General features: G+C 40.8%; 1 protein-coding gene across 1 annotated transcript in view; it reads right to left on the minus strand.

Annotated features, from left to right (window-relative positions):
• Positions 1 to 13,872, minus strand: part of LOC122543422 (GTP-binding protein Rheb-like) — a 31,118-nt gene extending 17,246 nt beyond the window's left edge. Inside the window, exons 1-5 of the mRNA XM_043682136.2 lie at positions 13,685 to 13,872; positions 10,993 to 11,064; positions 9,616 to 9,683; positions 3,393 to 3,475; positions 466 to 522 (exon numbers count right to left, since the gene is read on the minus strand). Coding sequence (XP_043538071.1) covers positions 466 to 522; positions 3,393 to 3,475; positions 9,616 to 9,683; positions 10,993 to 11,064; positions 13,685 to 13,736 — 332 coding nt within the window. The 5' untranslated portion in view covers positions 13,737 to 13,872. The remainder of the gene's footprint in view (positions 1 to 465; positions 523 to 3,392; positions 3,476 to 9,615; positions 9,684 to 10,992; positions 11,065 to 13,684) is intronic.
• Between the last annotated feature and the right edge of the window lie 13,066 nt (positions 13,873 to 26,938).

The raw sequence follows: 26,938 nt of genomic DNA on the forward strand, positions 1-26,938 counted from the left end.
AGAGATTGTTAGCAGAAGTTGTAACTCAAAATCGAAGGTAAATTTGAGTTGTTGTTTAGGAAACTGGCTGAGCAGTAAGAGACAAAGAGCACATCCAATGGGCAGGGTGGATCTAGTGGTGTCCACATGGATGCGTCGATGCCTCAAGCATTCGCCATTCGTGACTCAGATGATGGAACAGAAAGTGTAATGAATATAAAGACTTGAAGCCAAAGTGCACTCACTCTGCATGTGACACCAGAACGTCCAGACTCACTGCAGAACGTAATGCGCTGGGCACAGTCAGGTTTATGCAGTCTGTTTTGAGAAGAGTCACTAGGCTCAAAACATTAACTATTTTTCTCTTCACAGATGCTGCCAGACATGCTGAATTTCTCCAGCACTTTCTATTTTTGTTTCACATTTATTCAAGATCACTCAAATCAGATAGAAAAATAAAATGTGACAGAAACCAACAATACTCACTGGATTTTTCCCACCATATCTAGCAGTTTACTGTGAATCACCTTAATCACTTCAAAGCTGCAACAAAAATACCAAAAAAGACAGATCAGCCACCAAAACTGTTAGATTTGAATGCAGCAGCTGAGATCAATTATTAATCAGTACATAAAATCCTCCCCATTCCCGCTCTCCCTACCCACCACCCCCTCACCTTTGATGGTTTGCATTGCCCATAATGGGCTTTGCTTGTAAATACTTAACTGGCTACATGGGTGTTTTTACTGGTGGTGGTGATTAGTTTAAGCAAAACATTGACAGTGATTTTGGTGGCGAGGAGGTCGCTCAGATGTGTGTGTTAAAAAGTTTGAGAATTACACAAAATGACAAGTCGACTAGAAAACATTAAGGGAGGGAGATTAGAATTTAAAACGTAGGTACATATTTTAAAATAATAGATACTGTCCAACATTTTTGTTCTCCTACTTGTGGTTCACACCCATCCTCAACTTTCTGAAAGCAAATTCACATTAGGATAAAAATTGTAAATATGAGGGGAGTGAATTTAACAGCTTATCAGAAAACTATTGCATGATGAAGGTCGTCATAGCCTAACCTTTTCTGTCCACATCTGCATATTTAAGCACAACTGTAGCTGCTAATCCAGCTGAAATCAAATCAGTATGGTCCAAGAATTGTGTTCTTCCACTCCTTCAATTCCCGGCTTTACAAATGGCAGAGCTGGAAATATGCCAGACCATGATGAGGTTTCAGATAGTATTTGAATACGTTCTGCTGATGATGATTCACACAGTGCCTGATGGATATCACCTTGTAGGTCATACACACTGCTGCCATTGCACATCAGAAGAGAGTGATTATTGGAGGTGCATCAATGTTACTGACTGCTTAGTTCTGGATGGTGTGGACCTTCTTGAATACTGTTGTAGCTGGACTCATCCAGACAAGTGAGAAGTATTCCATCACAATTTTCACTTGCATATGTGCACACACATCTCAACAACTTGGTGATAATACATTTACTTCTGTCATCCAAGTTTGCAGATAACGCAAAAATAAGTGGGAACGCAAGTATGGTGGATGAAACAAAGAGGGATAGAGACAGATTGAATGACAGTGGGCAAAAACGTGACAATTGGAATATAATGTGGGAAAAAAGGGAGGTTATGCAATGTCAGGAAGTATAAAATAGCTGAATATTATTTAAATAGGGAGAGACTGCAGAAAGCTACAGAACACAAGGATCTCAGAGTCCCTGTGAATGAATCACAAGTTCTATCACAATCCAAGTTTAGCCTTCATTTCAAAGGGAATGGAGTATAAACATAGAGAGATTTTGCTAAATAATACAAGGCACTAGTCAGGCACTCATCTGGAATACTGTCTGCTTTTCGAAGGAAAGATACACTGAAATTGGAGGCAGTCAAAAGAAGGTTCATCAGATTGACTGCGGGGGGAGGGAATTTTTGTATGAGGGAGAGGTTCAGTAGATTGAAATCATACTGGTTGGAGTTTAGAAGAATGAGAGAAATATTGAAATATACAAGATTCTTAGGAGGCTTGACAGGGTAGAAACAGAGGTTGTTTCCCCTTGTGGGTGGGCATATCTCATTTGCAAGGAGTTGCCCATTTAAGACAGATGAGGAGGAAACAATGCACTTCAATATCACAGAGGGCTTTTGAGGCTGGGTTGTTGAGTTCATTCCACGGCTGCAATAGACAGATTTTCCAATCAGTAAGGGAATCAAGGCTTGTGGGCATAAGGCAGAAAAGTGGATTTGAGGATTATTAGATCAACCATGATCTCATTGATGGCTGAGCAGACTTGATGGGCTGAATGGTCTACTTCTGCTTCCACACCTTATAGAGTCATAGAGGTGTACAGCACGGAAACAGACCCTTCGGTCCAACTTGTCCATGCCGACTAGATATCCTAACCTAACCTAGTCCCATTTGCCAGCACTTGGCCCATATCCCTCTAAACCCTTCCTATTCATATACCCATCTAGATGCCTTTTGAATGTTGCAATTGTACCAGCTTTCACCACTTCCGCTGGCAGTTCATTCCATACACATACCACCCTCTTTGTGAAAATGTTTCCCCTTAGGTCCCTTTTATATCTTGCCCCTCTCACCTGAAACTTATACCCTCTAGTTTTGGGCTCTTCCACCCCAGGGAAAAGACTTTGTCTATTTATCCTATCCATGTCCCTCATGATTTTATAAACCTCCATAAAGGTCACCCATCAGCCTCTGTCACTGCAGGCAAAACAGCCCCAGGCTATTTAGCCTCTCCCTGTAGGTCAAACCCTCCAACCCTGGCAACATCCTTGTAAATCTTTTCTGAACCCTTTCAAGTTTCACAACATCCTTCTGATAGGAAGGAAACCAGAATTGCATGCAATATTCCAACAGTGGCCTAACCAATGTCCTGTACAGCCGCAAAATGACCTCCCAACTCCTATACTCAATGCTCTGACCAATCAAGGAAAATATACCAAATGCCATCTTCACTATCTTATCTACCTGCAGCTCTACTTTCAAGGAACTATGAACCTGCACTCCAAGGTCTCCCCAGGACCTCACACACCAAGCCCAAAGGCATCCATCTATTTCATAAAGCAGCCCAATATTTTTAAGCCATGTATTCTTCAAAACTAAGGGTCAAAATCAGACTGAATGGATTTACAGCAGAATAGAGAATTTATTTTCCACTTAACTTATGCTGTATATGCCCATATAAGCTGAAATCAGCCTTGTAAGTCCTAACTTCCATCAAAACCAAGATTTATTTGGTTGCTCAAGTCAACTTAAATCTACGATTAATCTTGATATACAGTGTTAGTTCATGGTAGTTGCCAGACGTATCAGGTTTGTTTAAAAAAAACTACTTCCATTTAATTCTGAGTTGTTTAACATGGATTACTCACCTTTTCATTGATGTTACAGAGTAAACCAAAACATAGCCGTGAACATCCACGGTGTGGGACCGGCTGAACATAGAGTACTCGTCCTAAAAGCAGAAACAGGAGAAAATACTAAAGAAGGAAATAAACTTGGGTTTATCAAGTTGGTGATTGTACTTAAAACCATTTTTTAAAAAAAGGCTGCACAAGTACTGAAACGTTGAAAACAAGTAAGCCTTCTCAAAATGGTGGGCACATTCCTACAACATACACAAAAAAAACCCTCTATCACATTCCATTTTCCAAACCTGACACTGGTTAACATGGATTTCACGGTGTCCAGCTTAATGAAGTATTGCATTGATAGAGTACTTAACTCAGGAATTTGGTGGCAAGGGCATAAGTGTTTTTCCGATCTTTTACAAAACAGTATTTCAAGTGAGTGAGCAGGTAACAGCAATGCCTGATGAGTAGTTTAAAAAGTAAAGGAATGGGACAGAATTTCAGTCCCAGTGAATGCACATCTTGTGCCATTTGGGTAATGCTAATGCTTCTCGTGGCTTAGACCACCACATGTGCAGGCAGTGTCACCATTTAGATTGTTGCTCCATAGGGTTCAGTACTTGGCTCTTTGCTTTTTGTGGTATATATTTGGACTTTAATGGTTAAGAGGTTCACAGATGATACAAAGACTGACAGTGTGGTTGGGTTCAACCCACATTGGAGTCCTGGGAGTTGAGCTTCTCAAGGAACTAAGCAGAGGAAGGAAAGAGGTATTTGGTTGCTTTTTTCTAAACAAAGCAGCTGACTGAAGAATAGGATTGGCGAGTATTTCTTCTCTTTAAAGTAAAAATAAGGTCTTTAGTTTGGGTTTAGGTTTCCAGACCTTTCCCCTCCTCTCTATTTGTACTTAATATTGCTATTTTTAAACAAGGCTGATACTGGTGTGTAAAAAAATTATAACAAAGCATAATGAGGAGGGATACTGGAGTAATTAATTAATAAGTTAAATACAATCGTGATGGTGGGCCATGTTGCAACAGCACGTGGGAGTTGCCATACACCAAGGTGATCCAGAGTGAACATTTCTATAGCAGTGTTCGCAGCTCAAGCAACTTAGCATCAGTTGATGAGCTGGAGTCCAATCTACAAATAATACATTACATTAGCGAAGAGGTAAGCTACCTGGACACTTTTCTCTTGGAGGTAGTGACACCCTTCAGATTAAATGATTCAAATTTAGCCTACGATCAGGAACAGAAGGGCATGCCTATGGGTGAAGCAGTTATGGGGTATCCAAGAGGAAGCTTTTGAGGAATGTCAGCCCCCACAATTGTCCAACAGTTAAGAGCCTTTTGCAAGGTGTGTGGAAAAGTGCGGGAACTGCAGGGAGGATGAGTGAACTCCACAGCATCATGGTACAGGGAGACATTCAAACAGAAAGTGAAGCAATAGGAACGTAGTATTGGTAGGGGACAGTATAATTAGGGAGATATATACTGGTCTCTGCAGCCATAAGCACGACTCCCAACGGCTGTGTCCTTTGTGCAGTGCCAGCGTTAAGTACATTTCCTCAGAACTGGAGAAAAACTTCGAGTGGGAGGGGAGGGGTCCAGTTGTTGATGTCCACTTTAGTACCAATGACATAGATAGGAGGATCTGCTGAAATATTTTGAACTTTTAGGAGTTAACTTAAGAAGCAGAACCTCCAAAGTAATAATGTCAGAATTATTACCCAAGCCACAGACGAACTGACATAAAAGGTAAATAAAGTCTACGCATTAAAAGCATGGCTCAAAGATTTGTGCGAGAGGAACAGTTTTCAATGCATGGGGCACTGACACCAGTACAGAGATAGAAAGAAGCTATTTGGGTGGGATGGGCTTCACATGAATGGTGATGGGACCAATATCCTGGCAAATTGAACAACTGGATTACAGAGAGGTCTTTAAACGATTTAGAGGGGGTAGAACTACAAAGGGGATAGGTACTGAAAATGTGTTGCTGGAAAAGCGCAGCAGGTCAGGCAGCATCCAGGGAACAGGAGAATCGACGTTTCGGGCATAAGCCCTTCTTCAGGAACACATTTTCCAGCAACACATTTTCAGCTCTGATCTCCAGCATCTGCAGACCTCACTTTCTCCTCAAAGGGGATAGGTAGGCTTCCAAAGCAAAAAGGAAGTGGTAGCATTGCAGGCCAATTATTTAGGCAACGATACACACAAAGAGTGCACAAACCTTAAATAATTACAGCATGTTTTTCTTTTCCTTTTTATTATACTGATATTTGTTACTGATTGTAGTTTTTCAATAATTTTATGTTTGTAAAGTTAAAAACATCTGCTAATAAATATATTTACAAAAGAAATTACAGCAGAAAATTAAGGTCAAAAGAAGAGGAAATGATAAAAAGGCAAAATTAATAACTCTTTACTCAAATGCATATGATATTCAGAACAAAATAAATGAAGCAAAAGCACAATTATAAGACATACGAGCAAAAGTAGGCCATTCAGTCCATCCAGTCTGTTCCACCATTCAATGAGATCATGGCAGATCTGATCATCCTCAACTCTACTTTCCTACCTTTTCTCCATAACCCTGATTCTCTTCCTGAGTTAAAAATCTGTCTACATCCGCCTTGAAAATGTTTAATGGCCCAGCTTTAACTGTCCTCTGCGGTAAAGGAATTCCCAGATTCCCTACTCTCCGAAGAAATTCCTCCTCATCTCGGTCATAAATGTGCAACCCCTTATTCTGAGATGATGCCCTCTGATCCTAGACTGTCCTACAAGGGAAAACAACCTTTCCATGTCACATCCTTGAAAAATTGTGTATATTTCAATAAGGTCACCTCTCATTCTTCCCTATTCCAACAAGTACAAGCCCAATCTATACAACCTCTCCTCATAAGACAGTTCCTCCATACTTGCTATCAGCCTAATGAACCTTGTCTGGTTCAATGCCAGTATATCTTTCCTTAGATAAAGGGCCTAAACCTGTTCACAGTATTCCAGCTGTGGCCTGACAAGTGTCTTGTATAGTTTTAGCAAAACCTCTTTACTTTTATGTTTCATTCTCTTTGAATGAAAGGCTAACATTCATTTTGCCTTAAACAATCAAAAACAGAAATTGCTGCAGAAACTCAGCAGGTCTGGCAGAATCTGTGGAAAGAAAACAGAGTTAACATTTCAAGTACTATGACCCTTCTTCAGAGCTAGAACTAATTTCTGTTTTTGTTTGTTTCAGATCTCCAGTATGTGCAGTTCTTGGTTTTATTCCATTTGCCTTCCCCATTCCCCGTCAAACTTGGATGCTAGCTTTTTGTGATTCATGGGCAAGGATTTCAAAATCCCTGTGTTCTTTAGATTTCTGCAGTCTTTCTCTATTTAAATAATATTCAGCCACTCTAATCTTCCTGGCAAAGTGCAAAACTTCATATTTTCCCACATTATATCCCATCCGCCAAGTTTTTACCTGGTCGCTTAACTGGCCTACGTCCGGATTTGGTGTCATCTTCACCACTTGCCTTCCAACCTATTTTTGTGTCACGTGCAAACCTGGCTATCGCACGTTCACTTTCCTCATCCAAGCTATTGAGATATATAGTGTAAATATATGTGGTTCCAGCAGCAATCCCTGTGCCACACAACTGGTTACATGTTGCCATCTTGAAAATGCCCCTCTTATCCTAACCCTCTGTCTTCTATTGGTTCGGCAATCCTCAATCCACAGTGATGTATTACCCCCAATACCACAGGCATTTATCTTAGTAAGTAACATAATGTGTGGCACCATAGCAAACACCTTCTGCAAGTCCAAATACATTAGATCCATTGGTTCCACTTCATCCATATTAATACATGGATGGAATAAGTACGAAGGCAAGAAATGATCTTGAACCTGAAGATGTAAAATCCAGATGGGTGGAGATAAGAAATACAAAGCGGAAGAAGACACTGGTGGGAGTAGTCCATAGCCCCTGACCTGCACACCCCCAACAGTAACTATACTGCAAGACACAGGATAAGTCAGATGATGAGGGTATTTTAAAAAAAAACAGTACATTAAATCACTGATGACTTTAATTTTCATGTAGTGTGGGAAAATCAAATTGGTAGAGTTAGCCATGAGGAAAAATTCAGAGTATATTAGGGACAATTTCCTAGCACATAATGTTGTGGATCCAACTAAGCATCAGGCTAGTTTGGGTCTGGTATTGTGTAATGAAGCAGGTTTAACAAATTATCTCAGAGTAAAATATAGTCTAGGAAACAGTGACCATGACATGGTAGAATTGAGCATTCAGTTGGAAATCAAGAAACTGGAGTTGGAAACAACTGTGCTAAATTTAAATATCAGAATGAGGGCAAAGTTGGCTGGACTGGACTGGGAAGGAGTTTAGCAGAAAAGATTGTTGATGAACAATGGCAGACATTTATGAAACAATTCATGACACACAGCAAAAATAATGAGAAAGTAGGATTCTTTAATGAGAATAAACTGACCACAGTTAACTAAGGAGGTCAAGAATAAAATCAAGAATAAAATAAAACTATGTGGTCAAGATTCGTGTTAAGCAAGAGAATCGAGAACGGTAAAAGCCAACAAAAGATTACCCAAAAATCGGAGAGAATAAACTAAGAGGATAAACTAACAATTAATTTAAAAAACAGAAAGTACAAGATTCTTAAAATATATGAAAAGAAAGAAAGAAGCCAAAATGAACATAGGTCCCTTAGAGAATGAAGCTGGAGAATTACAATAGGAAACAAGAAAATGGAAGAGGTGTACCAATCTTCACAATAGAGAGCACTAATAGCATTTGAAAAGTATTAAATCCAAGGATGAAAAATGAGAAGGAAATAAATAAAATAGCTATCACTAGAGAAAAATTACCAGGGAAACTAATGGAGCTAAAAGCCCCATGCAGTTAGGTCCTCTGGACCTGATGGGTTGTATCCTAGGTTATTAAAGGAAATAGCCATAAAGACAGTGAATGTATTGGAAGTAATCTTCAAATATCTTAATATTCTTGAAAGGTCCCAGCAGATTGGAAAAATGCTACTGTAATACCCTTCTTCAATTTGGGGTCAAAGAAAAGAAAAAGGTAACCACAGGCCAGTTAGCTTAACACTTGACATTGGGAAAATGTTAGAGTTCATTAAAAAGGATAAAATGCTCTGCCATTACAAAGTACATAATACGATCAGAGTCATTATGACTTTATGAAGAGGAAATTATGCCTGTCAAATTTATTAGAATTTTTGAGGCAGTAACAAGCATGATAGATAGTGGGGAAGCTGTATAGGCAGCTTGTCAAGTGCTGGCAAATGGGACTAGGTTAATTTAGGATATCTGGTCGGCATGGTCAAGTTGGATTGAAGGTCTGTTTCCGTGCTGTACATCTCTATGACTCTATGATTCTAGCCAAGGCATTGAGGATAAGAGCTGGGAGATTATGCTGGAGCTGTATAAAACACTGATTAAAAGTAAAGTCGCCATCGTCCCACTGGACCATAGGGCCTAGAGAGAGAGGCAACTGCAGGTGGTTTAACCTGAGGATCACCATGCCTCAGGCAAGGGGAGAGGTTGAGGAAGCGAGTCCTCGGCCAGTGCAGGAATTGAACCCTTCCTGTTTTCATCACTCTGCATCACAAACCAGCCAACTCAGCTAACCAACCCCTGTAATAGAGCACAGTTGGATTATATAGCATGCCATTCTGGTCACCATATTGTAGCAAGAATATGACTGCACTTGAAACGGGACAGAGAAGATTTAAAAATATGTTGTGTGAATTGGAAAATAAGGAAGCATTCAATAAGCTAGAGGGTTTTCTTTGGAACAGAGGAAGTTTAAGGGAGATTTAATTGAAATTTATAACACTGTGAGGGGTCCTGATTGAGTCTATAAGAAGGACCTTTTCCCCTTTAACTGAGAAGTCCATAACCTGGGGTCATGGATTTAGGGGGAAGAGAGGTCTGAGATTTGAGGGGAGCTTTCTCACTCACAGGCTGTTGCAAATTCAGAACTCTCTGCCTCAAAAAGGGTGCTAGACTCAGAATCCTAATCACATTTTTCAAAGAGAGCTTGGATATACACTTGAGGTGCCATAACCTATAAAAGCAATAGACCAAGTGCTAGAATACTTGTTGGCCAGTGTCGACATTCTGGGCTCCTTTCGTGCTGTAAAATTCAAAGAGTGAAAACCATCCCTCTCGAAGATCATACGCATGTAGCTCTCACCTGCCCAGCAGTATCCACTAGTTGCAGATAGAAGTCCTGTCCATCAAAATTTATGGTTTTATTAAAAGCTGCAAAACAGTTTTTAAAAATCTTATGAATTGGAGAAAACATGCATTTTTTAAAATAAGATTGTTTACATTCTATCATTATTAGCTGCACTTTGTTCTGACAATAAACCTGCAAGCAAGATATAGTCTTTCAGCACTACTGAGTCAAACATCAGTCATACTGACAACAGTAAAAACAGAGCAGTATTTTAGTCTCTGGAGTAAGATAAACAGGTATCAAACTGACATGGAAAAGGGGCCTGAAACCTGAGGAGCAAGTGTAGCTGGTCAATTTTAAAATTGCAGTGCTCAGGCCAAAATTAGATTGGGGGACATTGAGATATTTTACCAGGTCAATGTACCTTTCTCAAAGTGAATTACAAAAGCATTCATTGGGTCGCACTCTCCCGGAATCAAGCGATTGTAAATTCAAGACCCACTTCAAAAACCCTTAGTGCATAATCCAGGCTTACACTCCAGTACAACAATGAGGGAGTGCTGCGCTGTTGAAAGTGAAGTCTCTCAGATGAGATGTCAACTATCAGTTTCCTTTTCAGGGAGATGGAAAAGATCCCATAGCACAGGGAACCTCCAATATCCTGGCCAATATTCATCCCTCAGGAAAACAAGTTATTTGGCCATCACAGAGCTATCTACAAAATGGCTGCCACTATTCCTATAACTACATTTCAAGAGAACTTCATTGGTTTTAAGCACTTGGTTGTTGTGCAGTTATGAAAGGGTGTTAAGTAACTGTAAATTCTTACTTGTAGTGACATATAAGGTGATGCTAATAAGTCAACTCATGAATGTTTGATTACTTCTGTATTCTCTTGCTTAAAAAGTGTACCTATTTCTTAAAATACACAACTGTTCAATCCCATAAACATCTTACATGTCAAAGGTTGCAGAGTTGCTATTGAGACAGATATACTCTCTGTGAACACTGGTCAAGGACAGGATCTAGCTTGGTGTTGATGTCTCAAAAGTTAAGTAGCCTACCAATACAGAGTTCCAAAGTAAAGAAGTTAGATTCAAAACATTAACTCCTTTTCTCTCTTCACAGATACTGTCAGATGTGCTCAGTTTCTCCAGCATATTCTGTTTTTATTTCAGCCTGCCAATACTCATTGTCTCAACCTATGCATAAATGAGGATCACAAAGACAATATACCAGACAGAGACCATAAGCCCTGCTGCGCCCCAGCACATCAAAATCTTCGGGATGGGGGAAACTTAATCACAGTGTTAATTCCAAATTTGTTCAGTCACCTCGAGATGCCCTCAATGTTCAAAGATGTTTGTACCACCCAATGAAGACCATACTTACTATTCTCAATTGTAGGGTCATAGCATTCGATGAATTGTCCTTCCACAAATTGGATTGTTAGCGATGACTTTCCTACAAGGAGTTTACAAAGTAATTTGTTTTAGAATGAGAAAACATTTAGCATTTACTGAAAAGATAGCATTAAATCAAACCTGTACTTACATTGTTTTTTGTTTTAAAAAGGTGTTTTTTCTGCTAGAATATGGAATTCGGAAGACCATAACAATTTCAGTTCAAATCTAAATACAGATAAGAATGCCATTCCAAGCATATGGTGTTTAAAGTTTCCTGTTACATCACATTTAATGGCGCAAAATTTTGAATCCCCAAGATTTAAATAAAGTTTGAGATTACTTTGATAAATTCTGATTTTAATGGGTCACAGGAGTTATTTGTTTTAATAGCTAGGTTAGCTGGTGCATTATACCACAGATTTCCAGAACTGGAATACACAGAACTTAAAAACCTGGTGGATCATCAGAATTCTTTATTTTTGTTAACATACTTAAGCAGGAACAACATTTGCAGAGGGCCCCCAAACAGAAAAGGTTGAAAACCATTAACTAAATAGAACTAAAAGAAAGGCCCCCATTTCAACTCCCTTCCTGGTTTAACAGTGTTGTTTACACCTGAAGTTCCCTTGCTGATCAAGCCAGAATGTTAATGGCTTACTTGTGTTAAAAAGTGAGCACCAGCTTGACTAAGTAGGTTGCACTTGGTTAGAAGCTTGTGGATTCATGCCTTTTTCCAATTTAGGCAAATCTTCTGGACTGACGCTCCAGTGCAGTACCTCATAAGTACTTCAATATTCACACCAACCTTTAGATGAGATGTTAAAAGCCTCTGACTCTTCCACTGCTTCAAATTGATGTTACATATGTTATTGGAAGGAAAAGCAGAACTCCACATTGGGAATTCATCACATTGTTGTCTGTGGGATCTTGGTGTGCAAATTGACTGCAGCACTTGCCTCCATAGCACTCCAGCTTCCACGACTCAAAAGTGGTCTTCCAAAACGTCAAAGCATTATCTCTGTTCTCCATTTTTCTTAGCTCCATTTCCCTCCTATCATGCCTTGATGGCTTTGCTATCAGCAAAGCAAATTCATTTTCATACTTTTATTCACACCCTTTTTTTTAAAACCACTATTAGCATCATCTTTGTTTTTGGCTCTGGGCACCCTCCCAATCTGTTCCACATGCACTTTCCTCCCCTTCTATCTGTAGCATAAGAACCATAAGGTTTCACCCCTTTCAGTTCGGAAGTCATATCATTAACTGTTTCTCTCTCCACATTTGTTGCCAGACCTGCTGAGTTTCTCCAGCACTTATTATTTCAGAACTCTAGCATCTGAATTATTCTATTTTTACTGCATTCAAAGTGATTCAAACATCATGAACAAATAGAAGATTTTCAGTTTTAAAAAACTTCATTAAAGAATAGGGTATGCTGGTATCTATATTTTAAAGCTATGCTAAAGATGTAAATGATCACATTTTTTGTCCTTAAAATCTTTCTTTTCACCCACTCACCCCCCACAAAAAAAGTAAGGGGCGCTTTCCCCCTTCAATGGCTACGGGAGAATCAGTTCAATAACAGCAAGCAACACAAAACCGGTTTAAAATGCATTTCTATGACAAAAATTAAACAAAGTGCTTGAGCAACTCAGCAGGTCAGGCAGCATTTATGGAGAGAGAAAAACAGTTAACGTTTCAAGTCTAGTGAGCTTTCGTCAGGCTACCCGAAACGTTAATTGTGTTTCTCTCTGCACAGATGCTGCCAGACTTGCTGACTTTGTCCCGCACTTTGTGTTCGGTTCAGATTTCCAGCATCCACAGATGTTCGTGTTTTGAAAATGACTGCAACTTGGAGATATGCAGGTGAGAGATAACAGTAGCCCGGGAAACATGATTTGAGTTCCTTCATCCACACCTGTAACCGGGCAACATAGACAAGAAAGGACACGTTCTGAGACATTAGTGAACCTGCAACCCATTCTAAAAGAAGAAAGACTTAACAGAAATCTAGGTTTGTTCACTAATCTTTTGCTATAAATTCTGTGTCTTGTGGCCCTGCTCCACAACTACCTGGTGAATCAGCGACGCTCCGAAAGCTAGTGCTTCCGAATAAATCTGTTAGACTATAACCTGGTGTTGTGAGAGTTTTAACTTTGTACACTCCAGTCTAACACCGGTTCCTCCACATCACGTTCTGAGACAGTATCGAATCATTTTAAAAATGCAGTGGGACTGGAAATACCCAACAAACTACTATTTAACTTTTTATTCTGGTAATTTAAAAAAAACATTTTGGGGAGGGGGGTCGAAAGAGAAGAACTATGGTCAAGAACGGGGAGGAGGAGGAGCTGAAGGGAAACGTGGAGATAGATGAATCAAATCAGTGGTGAATGCTGGTCTACAGAATGTTCTGACACAAGGAAAATAATATTGTACACAACATTCACAGCAACCAATGGATTCAATTACATTGTGAAGTACCCACAGAAACTGATGCACGAAGTACACTAACAAAAGCTCTTGTTTCTGGTTGACAGTAATTGACTACATTTAGAATAAAACATAACCTTCGGAATGAACTGGAAGAATTTTACAACCGCGCGCCGTTTCCAAGGGGAAAGCTGAGTCCGCACGAGATTTCTCCCCTTCAAAATAGAGAAATAAAAAAGACTCACCGACTGATCTATACCCCAATACTGCAATCTTCCGAAACTTTAAGGGGGCCATTTGTTTACAATTAGTTAGATTTATATATTTTTAATTTTTTTGAATTACCCGGGCTTGGCTCGGTCACGTGACCGGACCGTTTTTTTTCCCCCACCCTTCGGTTTAGCGTGCGAGAGCGCTGGAACTTCTGAGGTGATTTTTATCAGGTTCCCTCTTTCTCCCACGCCCCCCTTTTTCATTCACAGCGAGCTCATTTTTTTAAATATACAAAAATAATCTCCCCACAACAAATCTCTGCACATTTTACGGCATCGTCGTAAAGTGCCTGTCCACACTGCCACCTCCTGGGAAGATCTGAGAGAGCATTTTACCTCGAACGTGTGACTGTTTTTATTTAAAATCGCTTTACGATGTCCCAAAAGTGTTTTATTTAAATCTAATTCCAGTTGATATGCAGATAATTTAAGTATTAGGTAATAGGCTTGCTTTTGGTGGAGGAGGCAGGCTTATCAGTGTAAAATCTGCCGAAGAAGAGGAGTACAACTTAATGCGTTTTGAAACCAGGTTTGAAAAGTATTTAATGAAACAAAGAACTGAGGATCGGTGAAGGGTCACTGAACCCGAAACGTTAACTCTGTTTCTCTCTCCACAGATGCTGCCAGACCTGCTGAGTTTCTCCAGCTATTTCTGTGTTTGATAAATCTTGAGCGAGATCCTTGGATACTTTCTTACACGTACTTCGTTTCAACATATTAAGTCTGTATTCAGTCAACTAAATCTCGATATTTTAATTAACCTGTTCAGACATATCGTAGAATCCCTACAGTATGAAAGCCGGCCATTTGGCCCATCTACATCTCATCCTAAACTTCTCAACCATTGGAAACAGTCTACTGTACTCTGTCCCATCACTTCATAATTTTAAATCCCTCTCTCAAGTCAGCCCCTGATTTTTATGTATGGGATGATTACGTCTGACCACGTTTTGGAAAGTACAGAAACTATCAATCATACAAAATCCTTTCCTGTGATTTCATAAGTGATAACCCTGCTTCAGTTTGGCAGAACCTCTGAGTTCGTCAGTTCTGGTGAATGTCAAATACCTCCTAATACTAATTGAAAGAAGACCCGTCACAATATCTCCAATGTTCTGACAAAAATTTATCCCTCAATCAATATCATGCAAGACAAAGATTGCTTGCTGTATTTCTGATTGCTGCATTTTCTACATTAAAGGGAGGCTTATTTTCAGAAACTACTTCATTTGCTGTAATTAAAGCAAAACATTGTGAATGCTGGAAATCTGAATCAAACACAAAATGCTGGAGAAACTCAGCAGGTCTCACAGCATCTGTGGAAAGAGAAAAACAGAGTTAATATTTCGAGTCCAGTATGACTTCTTCAGAAAGGGTTTCATTTGCTTTGAAAGTATTTTGAGATGTCTGGAGGTTGTGGAAGCAGCTATATAAATGCAAGTGTTTTTATAAGTTAGAGTCAATGTATATTTATTCAGGATGAGAGTCTGGGAATATCTAATCTGATTATCTTTCATGTAGAAAAGAGTTTACGAATGAGTTGTGCTGAACAACATTGAGAAGTATATTAGTAACCAAACACAAGTCCCAACAACAATAATGAGATCTAAATTACACACCATTCAGCCTTTGAACTATAATCACCATTGCTTTACTGTCTCTGGAACTCCTCCATGAACAGTACAGCACTGGTTCAACAAGCCAACCCATCACTATCTTCACTAGGACAACTAGGGATGGGACAACAAATGCTGACCTTGCCAGCGACATTCACATCTCATGAAAAATTAAAAATTAGTAGTGACACAATGAAGCTTACCTGGTCAGAACAGAAAGCACTAGGTATGATTATGATACACACTCATTTTTGGAGTCATTATAAAACTCAGGTTGAGAGATCCTCTTTCTTTATTCTTCAACAACGGCTAAATCATAAAATCTAATCAATGTTTTGATGGGAACCCATTTTTCTGTGGTACAGAACATTTGTCCTAGCTTAAGCACCTATCCATGTGTCTATCCAATTGCCGCTTAAAGGTCACCAATGATTCTGACTCTGCCACTCCCACAGGCAGCGCATTCCATGCCCCCACCACTCTCTGGGTAAAGAACCTACCCCTGACATCCCCCCTATACCTTCCATCCTTCACCTTAAATTTATGTCCCCTTGTAACACTCTGTTGTACCCGGGGAAAAAGTCTCTGACTGTCTACTCTATCTATTCCCCTGATCATCTTATAAACCTCTATCAAGTCACCCCTCATCCTTCTCTGTTCCAATGAGAAAAGGCCTAGCACTCTCAACCTATCCTCGTACGACCTATTCTCCATTCCAGGCAACACCCTGGTAAATCTCCTCTGCACCCTCTCCAAAGCTTCCACATCTTTCCTAAAATGAGGTGACCAGAACTGCACACAGTACTCCAAATGTGGCCTTACCAAGGTCTTGTACAGCTGCAACATCACCTCACGACTCTTGAATTCAATCCCTCTACTAATGAACGCTAATACACCATAGGCCTTCTGACAAGTTCTATCCACCTGAGTGGCAACGTTCAAAGAGCTATGAACATAGACCCCAAGATCCCTCTGCTCCTCCACCTTACTAAGAACCCTACCGTTAGCCCTGTATTCCGCATTCTTATTTGTCCTTCCAAAATGGACAACCTCTCACTTGACAGAGTTGAACTCCATCTGCCACTCCTCAACCTGCTCTGCATCATATCTAAGACCCTTTGCAGCCGACAACAGCCCTCCTCACTATCCACAACTCCACCAATCTTCGTATCGTCTGCAAATTTACTGACCCACCCTTCGATTCCCTCTTCCAAGTCATTAATGAAAATTACAAACAGCAGAGGACCCAGAACTGATCCCTGCGGAACTCCACTTGTAACTGGGCTCCAGGCTGAATATTTACCATCTACCACTACTCTCTGACTTCGACCAGTTAGCCAGTTCTCTATCCAACTGGCCAAACTTCCCACTATCCCATGCCTCCTGACTTTCCGCATAAGCCTACCATGGGGAACCTTATCAAATGCCTTACTAAAATCCATGTACATCACATCTACTGCTCTACCCTCATCCACATGCTTGGTCACCTCCTCAAAGAATTCAATAAGACTTGTAAGACTACAGCGGGCGCACAGAGAGAGGAGCCGGAAGGTAAGTGGAGACCAGTTTAAATTAACGTTTTTCTTTTCGCAGTCTGTGTTTTTGTTTCAACTAGGAGCGGGAACCCGGAAGTCGTCAACAGAGGCTCCTGGGAAGGTAAGAAGTTTGAGTGGAGAAGGAACCCGAGACACTACACGTGTAGTGTCTCCCACCCTCCTTCCTCCTGTAACCTAAACAAAAAGGACTCAGTCAGCTGAATAGGTAAGCTACTTAATGTTCTTGTTTTGGAGACTAAGTGTAGAGTTATGGCAGCACAGGCAGTGGAATGTTCCTCCTGCAGGATGTTTGAGGTAGGGGTGACCACCGATGCTCCTGCCGACTTCACCTGCAGGAAGTGCAGCCAGCTACAGGTCGTCACAGACCGCGTTAGGGAACTGGAGCTGGAGTTGGAGGAATTGAGGATTATTCGAGAGGCTGAGAGGGTGATAGATAAAAGCTACAGGGACATAATTACGCCAGAGAACAGAGGTAGCTGGGTAACAGTTAGAGGTGGGAAGGGGAGGAAGCAGGCAGTACAGGGATCCCCTGTGGTCGTTCCCCTCAACAATAAGTATACCGCTTTCGATACTGTTGGGGGGGACGGCCTAGCAGGGGTAAGCTGCAGTGACTGGGTCTCTGGCACGAGGTCCAGCTCTGAGGCTCAGAAGGGAAAGGGGGAGAGGAGGAGAGCGCTATTATAGGAGACTGTATAGTTAGAGGGACAGACAGGCGGTTCTGTGGACATGGGCGAGACTCTCGGATGGTTTGTTGCCTCCCGGGTGCCAGGGTCCGAGACGTCTCGGACCGTGTCTTCAGAATCCTTAAGGGGGAGGGTGTGCAGCCAGAAGTCGTGGTGCACGTTGGCACCAACGACATAGGTAGGAAGAGAGGTGGGGAGGTCATTCAGGAGCTCAGGGAGTTAGGCTGGAAGCTAAAAGCTAGGACGGACAGAGTCGTCATCTCTGGGTTGTTGCCGGTGCCACGTGACAGTGAGGCAAGGAATAGGGAGAGAGTGCAGTTGAACACGTGACTGCAAGGATGGCGTAGGAGGGAGGGCTTCAGGTATTTGGACAATTGGACTGCATTCTGGTGAAGGTGGGACCTGTACAAGCAGGACGGGTTGCACCTGAACCAGAAGGGCACCAATATCCTGGGGAGTAGGTTTGCTAGCACTCTTCGGGGGGGTTTAAACTAATTTGGCAGGGGGATGGGATCCGGACTTGTAGTCCAGCAAGTAGGCTAGCTGTTTGTCAGGATGTCCAAGTGTGTGGAGAGGCTGTGAAGAAGGTAGCACAGACAGGGAATACTTGCGGACACAGAGATGGATTCAAGTGCGTATACTTCAACGCAAGGAGTATCAGAAATAAGGTGGGTGAACTTAAGGCGTGAATTGGTACTTGGGACTACGATGTTGTGGCCATCACGGAAACATGGATAGAAGAGGGACAGGAATGGTTGTTGGAGGTTTCTGGTTACAGATGTTTCAGTAGGATTAGGGAGGGTGGTAAAAAAGGAGGGGGGGTGGCGTTGCTAATTAGAAATGGTATAACGGCTGCAGAAAGGCAGTTTGAGGGGTATCTGCCTTTGGAGGTAGTATGGGCTGAAGTCAGAAATAGGAAAGGAGCAGTCACCTTGTTGGGTGTTTACTATAGGCCCCCCAATAGCAGCAGAGATGTGGAGAAACAGATTGGGAAACAGATTTTGGAAAGGTGCAGAAGCCACAGGGTAGTAGTCATGGGCAATTTCAACTTCCCAAATATTGATTGGAAGCTCTTTAGATGAAGTAGATTGGACGGGGCGGTGTTTGTGCAGTGTGTCCAGGAAGCTTTTCTAACTCAGTATGTAGATTGTCCGACCAGAGGGGAGGCCATTTTGGATTTGGTACTTGGCAACGAACTGGGACAGGTGATGGGCTTGTTAGTGGGTGAGCATTTTGGTGATGGTGACCACAATTCTGTGACTTTCACCTTGGCTATGGAGAGAGATAGGTGCGTGCAACAGGGCAGGTTTTACAATTGGGGGAAGGGTAAATACGATGCTGCAAGACAGGATCTGAGGAGCATTGTGGTTGGATCATTCAGGCCCTGAGTCCATTGCTGTTGCTTTGAGATTGGCAGTGGTTTGGTGAAAATCTGAACAGAGCACACTGCCAGAACCCAGTTAGATAAGTGTCTTTACCATACGATAACATGTGGAGAGTACTGCTACCAGTTGACCATTTGTCACATTGAGACAACCCTATATCCTTGTTTTCTTCTCTCCATCAACGCCATGGAGAATATGAAAGTATAACTGAAAGATTCACAATTTTGGCATAATCTTAAAGGTACTCAAAAATTGTATTCATCACATCCACTATTTCTAATTTTTTTAAGGAGCAGGCAGGAAAGTGGAATTGTGGCCAAAATTAGATCAGCCATAATTTTGATGAAAGGTGGAGCATGCTCAATGGGCCAAATGGTCTATTTCTGCTCCTATTTCTTCTGTCTTAAGACCTCCTGACCTGAACCTGCATTTCAGCAGCACTTATTGAATTGTTGAATCTTGATTTTCTCCATCAGTATTTCCACTCATTTTACTCTTGTTTTTCCATTAATTATGAACCAAGTTTTACCTCCTCCTTACAATTCCCGTCTACCCTATTTATTTCAATGTCCAATGTATGGGAGGTGCATAACAAGATGACTGCAGTTCAAAAATACTTCATTGTCTGTAAAATAGTTTGGGATATCTTGAGATCACAAAGAGTGATTCCTGGGATGGCAGGTTTGTTGTATGCGGAAAGAGTTTTCTCTCTTATATGAGATGTGGGTGTTGCTGGGTTGCTCACTCCTAGTTGCTCTTGAACCGATTGGCTCTGTAGGCTATTTCAAAGGGAAGTTAAGAGTCAACCACATTGCTATGAATCTTGAGTCACATGTAGGCCAGATCAGTTAAGAATGGCAGATCTCCTTCACTCTAAAGGACATTAGTTGACAAGATGGGTTTGATGCCAATGGCTTTATGGTTGTCATTAGACTAGCTTTTAATTCCAGATTTCTTCATTATTGAATTCAATTTCACAATCTAACATGGTAGGATTCAAACCTATGTCCCCAGAATATTAGCCTGGGGGTTTGAATTACTTGTCCAGTAACATTATCACTATGTCACCGTAACCAAAGATTGGGTTGACTAGGCCTGTATTCACTGGACTTGAAAAGAATGAGAGGGGATCTCATTGAAACAGATAAAATTCTGACAGGGCTTGATAGACTGGATGCAGGGATGACATTTACTTGGCTGGCAAGTCTATAACAATGGGTCACAGTTTCAGGATACAGGGTAGACCATTTAGGACTCAGATCAAGAGAAATAATTCAGAGTCTATGTTCCCTGTAATATTTTCTTCCCCCTGCAAAGACCTCCAAAGTCCATCCATGGCAGCGGCTTCCAGAACTGGAAGCCATTAGCAGGATGAATCTCCATTTGGCTGCACAGCTGCACAACTTAAAGGGAGCATTGCTCAGAGGTGATGATCCTGTGGAATTCTCTACCACATAAGGTGGTGAAGGCCAAATCATTGAATTTACTTCTGAAAAAAACAAGATAGATTTCGAGACACTAAGGCAGCGAAGGGCATGGGGAGAGATCAGGCACATGGCATTGGTCAGCCAAGATCATACTGATTGTTGGAGATTTGATAGGCTAAATGGCTTACTCTTGCTTCTGTTTTCTTTATTTCTATATTAATACCATTCTTAATGCAATGTCCCAAATAATCACCTCAGCACCTTTGAACCGACTAACATGAATTTCCTGGGCTGAAAATGATCTCCCATGCTGGGTTAAATTCATCTACTGAATTTATTCTTCCAACTTTACAAACTCTCTACAGGCTATTTTTCTCTATTCACTGATGTTTAAAAAAAAGTGACCATAGAGTGGTTTTGCCTAGTTCCTACTTAAATTTAATGAATAAAGGAAAATATATACACAGGACTTCTCAACTTGCTGTCAATAAAATCTGTTGATTGAAACTTTTCTTGCGCTGAAGTCACCATTCTTAGTGACTTCAAAGTTCATCGTAGCAATGGCTCCATATCATCTCTTCCGAAGAGCCTGCACCAAATCCAAATAGGAGACAGGCTAGAAAGTTAGGAGAAGGCGAGGTAAATCAGTCTTCTATCCATTGACTCCATCTATACTTCCCACTGCCTCAGGATAGCAATCAACATAATCAAAGATCCTTCCCACCCCAGTTATACTCTCTTCCATCCTCTTCTATCATGCAGAAGATAGAAAAGTCTGAATACACAGAACAAGGTGGCTCAGTGGTTAGCACTGTTGCCTCACAGCGCCAGAGACCCGGCGACTGACTGTGTGGAGTTTGCACGTTCTCCCCGTGTCTGCATGAGTTTCCTCCGGGTGCTCCGGTTTCCTCCCACAATCCAAAAAATGTGCAGGTTAGGCAAATTGGCCATGTTAAATTGCCCGTAGTGTTAGGTGAAGGGGTAAATGTAGGGGAGTGGGTCTGGGTGGGTTACGCTTCGGTGGGTCGGTGTGAACTTGTTGGGCCGAAGGGCCTGTTTCCACACTAAGTAATCTAATCTAATCTAATCTAAATAGATTCAAGAACAGCTTTTTCCCCATTGTTATCAGACTTTTGAACAGACCTCTAAAATGTTAATTCTGATCTCTGTCTGCACCTTATCTGCAGGTGTAACACTGTACTCTGCACTCTGTTCTGCTACCCTGATGCGTTTTGTGTGGTACTGTATGCCTGTATAGCATGCAAAACGACACTTTTCACTGTATCTCGGTACATGTAACAACAATAAGTAAATCGATCAATCAATTTGTATGCCAGCAGCCCATAACATTAGTTTTTAACTTTTTTAGACAGCTTACATGAAAATCTGTATCTTCTGCTTAACGTCCAGTTTTACTGACACCCAATGCTACAATTAACAACAAGGCAGTGTGGATAATTGGTAAAGATTTAACCAAGATTTGAACCATTGGCAAAGTATCAAAGGTGGGATTATGATAGTATAGTGATTACCATGCTGGTTAAGTTATCTCATTTTCATGCAAACTGCAACCTCCATTTTCCTTCCTAAAAAATTCCTTGTCCTGTAAATAGCTTTCCCTCATCTGCATCTCCCAGTGAGGCAATTTTTCCAAATTGGGGGGATTCTACAGATGGCAGCTGCACAATACTCCTACTTTGTTCAGTGCTCCAAGTAAGTGACTCAACCTGGAACAATCTGGCAATATTGGAAAGCCAGATTTAGGTGGATCATACAAGCTGATGTTAAATCCCTGTTTGCAGCTGAAGCTATGGGGTTAAATCACCTTTGTTTCAGAAATGAATATCATCAGCCCTTGGTCTTCAATGGATTTTGATTTTAACTGTAGCAGGAAGGCAATGAAGTAGAGACCAGTGTTACATGCCATGGTACTCTTCAGTGCTAAACTCCTGATATTCCTATCGGTAATCTAAAATGTTCCTTACTTTTGATCTGTCTCATTCTTTGCAATCACAAATTTCATTCCTTATATTCATTGATTTTGATAACTCTTCTATCCAGTGAGCTCTGCTGGAAAGTGTTGGTATTAAATGAGAATGCTATCAAGATCAGTTATGAATTACCTATTTCTCATTTCTCATCCAGTATATTACCACAGGAGTTCTTCCAGGCAACAACCTGGGCACAACCATCTTCAGCTGCTTTATTAATGATCTTCCTTCCATTATGATGTCAGAAGTTTTGCTTTCTTTATTAATTCAGGGGATGTGGGCATCACTGGCTTTACCAGCATTTATTACCTATCCCTAATTGCCCTGGAGAAGATGGTATTGAGTTACCTTCTTGAACCACTGTGGTCTCACAATGCTTTAGGAAGGGAATTCCAGGATGTTGACCCTGCCACAGTAAAGGAACAGCAGTATCGTCAGGAAAGTGAGTCGCTTGGAGTGGAACATGCAGGTGGTGGTGTTCTCACATGTTTGCTACACTTGTCTTTCTAGATCGTGGTGGGTTTGGAAGGAACTATATGTGCTTGTTCGCTGATGATCACACAATGTTCAGTACCACTCACAATTTCTCAGATAATGAAGCAATCTGTGTAAATATGCAGTAAGACCTGCACAACATTCCCTGCCATCAATATCTTGGAGGTTGCCATTGATTAGAAACTTCACTGGACCAAACAGATAAATGCCAGGAGTACCAGAGGAGGTCAAATGCAGGGTAATCTTTGGTTAGTAACTCACTTCCTGTCTCTCCAAAGCCTGTCCACCATCTACAAGGGACAAGTCAGGAGTATGATGGAATGCTCTGCACTTGTCTGGATGAATGCAGTTCCAACAACGCTCAAGACAACCCAGGACAAAGCAGCCTGCTTGATTAACATCCCATCCACAAGCATCCACTCCCTTCACCACCAGTACTCAGTAGCAGGAGTGTGTACTCTCTACAAGATGTACTGCAGAAATTCACCAAAGCTCCTTCGACAGCACTTTCCAAACCCACAACCACTACCATCTAGAAGGGCAAGGGCAGTAGATACATCATTCTGTTATTTTAATGGTGTCAGTGAATTGAACTCCATCACAGTTTCACCCCCTCAAACCAGTTCCTCCAATAATGTGCTCAACATAAAGACCATCACGACAAGCATATTTCATATTGTCCAAAAACAGAAAATACTTCATGGGAAATTAAGGTTGAGTGGCAAGTTGCAGTCATTTTCCAAGCATTTGGGGGAGAGGTCTCATTTCATAATGTCACTGAAGTATTGGGAAAAAAAATCTGTTATACAATTTATAAATGATTCATTATTTCAATGAAATTGAACAATTTTACCATGAAAATCCTTCTCAAAACTTGAAAGTACCAACTTTAGTAATATCTCAATCAAAAATGATTGGTGAGGTTGAGGTCAGGACAAGGTCACTGTTCCTAATGCTGCTTTTATATTACTGTAGTATACCCCGAGGGTCCCACTGCTGTGGAATCTGCCCTGTTTACACTACAGGGCAAATTCCAGAACAACAGGCAAACAATTGTTAGAGTCACAGCTCTCAACTTTATTTACTGCTTTACCAGCCTTCCTGGCAGCTGGATGATATCCACACTGGTGGGAACCAGGAGAAGAAGAGGCAGCATTTGTATCACTGTAAAATCCTCTGTTTCTTATCTAATATAAGAACGGATTACCAGAGAACTATCGTGTGCAGGAAGCCTCGTGCAGGGCTGCTGAAGCCAAATGTCACACTGCAAATCATCATGGTAGCTTGTCACTCTAAATCCACAGACACTGCAGAGGGCTGTTTATACTGATCCCTATATCTTCCCCATTGTCAGATTTGATTACACTCATAGCAGGAGTTCATGACATAAATGCACCTCACTCAGCCCTACATTGAGAGTGGAAGTTGCACATTAAACTAAAGACTTTCATTTACTTACCGCCTTTCATAACCTCATGATATGCCAATATCTTGGAAGTGTAGTTGATGTTGTAATGCCGGAATTGCAGTTGAAAATTTGCACACTGCAAGCACTCACAAACAGCAATGAGATAATGAATGAATAACCTGTTTAAATTATATTGGTTAAAGGATAAATATTCACCAGGACGCTGGTAAGAATTTACTCCCTTTTTTCAAAATATTATCCAGATATTTTTTATATACACCTGATGTGGGCCTCAGTTTAATGTCTCAGTGCAGTCCTTCACTGGAGTGTCAACCTAAAATTTTGTGCTCAGGTCTCTCTAATGGGATTTGAGTCTGCAACTTTCTTACTCAGAGACAAAACAGCTACCAATTGAATTACCGCTATTTGTGCTCTATGACTGTGTGCTGTTCAGGCTTGCCGAGTCCAGTATTCTCCATGGACAAGCTCAGGCATAAGCATAATAAAATGGCAGCCCTACTGCCAGCATTACTATCTGCTGGTAGCAGCAATTGGTGATCTGCGTCTCTGGAAGCCACCTCATTGCTACTACAGCAATGCATCCACAAGACAGCTAATGAGCTATTTGTCAAAGGAAGTAATCAGAGATGAGTCTAATTCTGTCTCTATATGCTGCCTACAAGCATGCTGTTTCTAGCAGGCATCAATAGATACTGATCAAGCTTAGAAAACTGGGCTGATTTGTTGCATCATTAACCCCAAGATCACAGAGACCAAGATGGACATTGTAGAGCCAGTCTGGCTGGAATCCACTAATCTGCATCAAACAGTTAGAATCTAAAATTCTGTGTGGTTTGTGTGGCATATAGCTGTACCAATCAATACTACTGTTCACAGTGTTATCTAAAGCTGCTAAAATTACAATTTCATCTGCCAATACGTCCTCTCAGATGATCAGAGTGTTCTAGGTTTTCAATCTGTTTTGCAGGGTTAATCACCATTATGGCTGTAACACATAACAATTATAATATGCTTATGAAGAAGATAGAGGAGAAGAAAGGTTTTACAGAGAAGTACAGAGAAGAAAATTAAAAGATGAAAATCAAGAGTATAATTCAAAAGTAGAAAAAAAACCAAAATATTTTGAAATATATCTAAAATTACATCATTATAAAGTTCAGAAGTAGTGTAGAATAAAGTGATCTTTGAAAATCATATTTGATGACTCAATTGACAACCACACTGGCCAGTCTGTACTGAGCCATATGGAACAGGAAGGCTGCCAGGTTTAATCACTGGGCTGCATTGAGCCATCTGATTTCAGTTACAGTAAGGGGACTAACCTTTACAGTCTCTTAGTTAAATTCCTGACAAACTGGTTCCTAGAATTAAATAAAACAGAGAACCCACCTGAGTTTCTCCAGCAATCTCATTTTTTACCTGGAATTAAATGGTCGTCAATTTGTGTGGTAGTTCAAATTCCAACCAAAAGAGGGAAGCGTCTGCATGTAACTGCTCCAATGCTGCATTTGTGAGGTATATGAGAGAGAGATCAGCAGAGAGAGGCATTTATTATCATGTGGTAATGTAGATGTTTCACTGAAGGCAGTACACAAACCACTGCCAATTTGGCTTACATCTGAATCCAGTACTATTTCAACATTTGGTAGAGAAAGGCTAGTGAGCATTATGTGGTGACAAAAGTGGGTACTATGATGTTTCTACCAGTTTCTGATATGTTAAATTATTGCTTCCTTTCCAAATAATTGAGAATCACATTAAACTCTCCCTTTATTGGATATGACAATTTTTAAAAAGTAACACATTCATTATGTGTGTTGAATGTCCTGTGTTACAACATAGGAATAGCAAGCCAGACCAAGCCAGACTCCCTATCAGATTCACAACACAGTGAAATTAAAACATTCGATGACCTTCAAAATTGCTCAATTGTTCCTAGCCAGGCTTTACAATTAACCAATCTTGGACACAAGCTTATAGCTTAACTGAAATTAACAATTCATTATTAATCATGTAACTTTAGCAAAACACAGGTGAATTTCAAGGCAATCAAATTAATAGCTCCGATCTGAACCCAATATTCTTTGATCACCAACCCTAACTCATATACCGACAGACAGACAGACACACAGTTAAGGGTTTTTTTAAAATAAAAGAATCGTAAATTATCAGTTCAATAACTGTTTCGACAAATACTGGCCTTCATAAAATCTGATGATTTATATTGCAGGCATGTAGGGATTGTATCTTGCTTGAATTCCAAAGTCAGTGGTAAATGCACACAGCTTCTGCAGACTTTGGAGACTTTTCCTTTATTATTTTCTTTTCTCAGCACTTTCGACATGTCAATAACTAGAGACAGCAAAACCAAAAAACCCAGTCCAGCAGCTTCCAACGCAATACTGCCTCCTGTCCAAAACCCCAGTCAAAACCAGTTCACCCTTTGGTTTCTCTTCCTTTTTCAACACTCTCTGTGGATGGCTGGCCAGCACCGGTCCTACCTTGATTGATCAATTCAACATCCAACCAGCTGCCAGTGTTTGAACATACCAACATCTTGGTGCTGATTCAACTTTAGTGTTCTTAGAGCAACACTTAAACCTGCATTATCTTTTGAGACCAACTCCCAACAGTAAATATCAGTC

Source organism: Chiloscyllium plagiosum, unplaced genomic scaffold (genome assembly GCF_037043375.1).
Source record: "Chiloscyllium plagiosum isolate Xiang-an unplaced genomic scaffold, Cpla_swu_hap1 HiC_scaffold_53X, whole genome shotgun sequence".
Taxonomy (NCBI): domain Eukaryota; kingdom Metazoa; phylum Chordata; class Chondrichthyes; order Orectolobiformes; family Hemiscylliidae; genus Chiloscyllium; species Chiloscyllium plagiosum.